This window comes from Penaeus japonicus, unplaced genomic scaffold (genome assembly GCF_977035675.1).
Source record: "Penaeus japonicus unplaced genomic scaffold, GWHDUDI00000001_assembly GWHDUDI00000026, whole genome shotgun sequence".
Classification (NCBI taxonomy): Eukaryota; Metazoa; Arthropoda; class Malacostraca; order Decapoda; family Penaeidae; genus Penaeus; species Penaeus japonicus.
The window spans coordinates 33,063,991-33,066,490 of NW_028234428.1; the positions used below are offsets into that span (position 1 = coordinate 33,063,991).

The window sequence follows — 2,500 nt, forward strand, 5'->3', positions numbered from 1 at the left end:
GCTGTTTCCTTTCGTTTCGACGCATCCATCTTCGGCTTCTGGGTTCTTCGGGTGTGACGTCACCAGGCCCGGTCACGCTTCTGCTCGGATCCTTTTCTGTCTCCGATTGCGTGACGCTAATAAATTAACCAGACTTTAAGCAATGCGTTACTCTAGTAAACCCTGTTGGGTCGATTTAGGGACTTTATCTTAATACTGCTTAATACAAGCTTGTTTTATAAGCGAACTTTCGAAATATTTTCATCATATTTCCTGCTGATTTACTCTTTACATATCATATAGTTTTGTTATGGATAATGTTTCATCTGACGACGAATAAAGGAAATAGTAAGGAGAATATTTTCATTTTCCCGGAGATGAAGATTATGTTTTGTTCATGAAAATGTGCAACTTTGGACATTTTCATTTCTCTCATGAGCCAAGTGCCAGGGGTGTCTGAATGCAATGGAAATGTGCATAAGCTTCATTACCTATCTACGAAATCCAAAGTTAAAGTTCTAAAAATGAAAAGCAGTCTTGCAATCTGTCTATTCTGCATACCGAAAGTGGCTCAGTGATAAAATACAATAGCCCAGAATACAACATTAAAGATCAGGATGATTAAAGGTAACAAGAATTTGCGGTACAGTATCATTAATCGCCGCGTAATATGGACTTCCTCTTCCGCCGGCCCTTCAAACCCTTGAGGATGCACCATGGTTATCGGCTGTTTGCTGGGTCTCTTTCTCACTTCAACCCTGACGAAGATGTGAATGACAATGTTAGCGAAGAGGAGGAAGATGATAGAGAAGAACCAGATGTCGATGAGTTTGATCGACGCGGTGGTCGGAAGGGAACTCGACAGGTTGGCGAAGAACGTGTAGAGAACCAGGAGCGTTGTGAGGGACATCATGGCTCGTACGTTGAGGTCCTTCAGCTGCACGAAGAGCGTAGCCCAGCTCACCAGCAGGAGCAGGATCGACGGCAGGAAGGTGGACATGACGATCACGCCCTTGCGTCGGTGGAGCTCGAAGTAGACGCCCACGCCGTTGCCGCCAGACCCGCCCGCGAACTTGACGTTTTTCACGGTGTAGAGGGTAAGGGTCGACGCGCCCAGATACAGCACCTGTCCCTCTTCGGGCGCGAGTTGGACGTGGCCCTCGTGGGCTTGAGGGAGGCGGAGTTTGATGAGGCATTTCTGGACATCGAAGGGATAGGCATACAGCTCGAAATCGCAGGTGAACTTGGCCGTGTAGTGTCGAGTTATGGAGAGGTCGTTGGTGGTCCCTGGGTATATCAGATCTGAAAGATGTTTGTAAAAATGTCAATCATGAAATTAAGAGGACTGTATTTCTCGATTTCATAGAAGAAAACACGTCCTTGTAGACGCAACAGACTGACCCATTTCGATGGAGGTGAAGGATGGTTTCGTAGCATTATTAGCGGTGGTGACCTCAGCGATGGTGTCCAGAAGTTGCGCTTGTCCGCCCTCGAGGTTAACCAGCTGAGCCATGGGTTTCCAGATCTTCTGCAAGTCGTCTTCTCCCAAAAGGGACTTCTTTTCTGTGGTGTCCAGATGCTTGAACGTGATCCTCCCGTCCTTCCACTTGAGCAGGACCAAGAATTCGATCGTGACGACCATGTTGATGTCGTCCACATTGACGAAACGTAGAAGCATGACCGTCGGCACGACTTTGGTTTTGGTCCCCTGGTGATCTATGGGAGGCAGATGGCGTCGGTATCCCTTGCCCAAGACCACCACCTTGCAGTCGTCCTCGTCACTCCCGTCGTCGCATTCGTAGCGAAGATTGCAGCGCTGGTGGTGCTCGATGCAACTCCCCGAATTGCACATAAACTGGTCCGAGGAGCACTTGGAGAGGCCGAGGGAAATGCTGGAGTCTGCGGGAAAGCCACACTGCTGCTGCGTGATGACCCATTCGTTCCTGCCGATCGGGTAGCTCTCGACGCTGTTGGACGCCATCCACGCCAAGGTGGCGTTGGTCGACGTGTCTTTCAGGAGCCACCTCTTGCGGTCAGCGTCCCACATTATGAGCTTATCGTAAAATCCACGGAACACCGGGCGGCCACCCGTATACCCATCTATCGTAATCCGAGTCTTGTGTTCCCGGTCGAAGCAGAGACCTCGGAGGTACAGATAGTGAGAGTCCAAGAGAGTGCAGGCAGCGCAGTTACCGTCACCGCACTTCGCGTCCGCCCAAGTCTGGTCCACGGCGACGACGGCGCAGCTGTGTGAGACGCCCCCGAAGGGAAACGGAGGGACGAAGTTCTTGTACTCGATATGTTTTTGGGTGCGGATATCCAGCCACGTGTCTTCTACTGCAGCGTCGCTAATCCCCAGCCAAATAGGCCATTTATCGAACCCGCACGCACTGGCAAAGGGCAACATTTCGCTCACGAGTTCGCTGTTCTGAGTGCTTGATTCCGGAACGGACGGGAAGGCATCGAGCAGACGGCATATACTCTGCGCCTGAGTGAAGATGCGAGGCTCCGGCAGGATGAC

At 50.8% G+C, this 2,500-nt stretch overlaps 1 protein-coding gene across 1 annotated transcript in view; it reads right to left on the reverse strand.

The window, feature by feature from the left end:
- Positions 1-16: 16 nt before the first annotated feature.
- LOC122247464 (uncharacterized) overlaps positions 17-2,500 on the reverse strand; it is a 9,447-nt gene continuing 6,963 nt past the window's right edge. The window contains exons 7-8 of the mRNA XM_043006751.2: positions 1,381-2,500; positions 17-1,281 (exon numbers count right to left, since the gene is read on the reverse strand). The exon at positions 1,381-2,500 is cut by the window's right edge and continues 16 nt beyond it. Of these exons, the coding sequence (XP_042862685.2) occupies positions 551-1,281; positions 1,381-2,500 (1,851 nt within the window). The 3' untranslated portion in view covers positions 17-550. The remainder of the gene's footprint in view (positions 1,282-1,380) is intronic.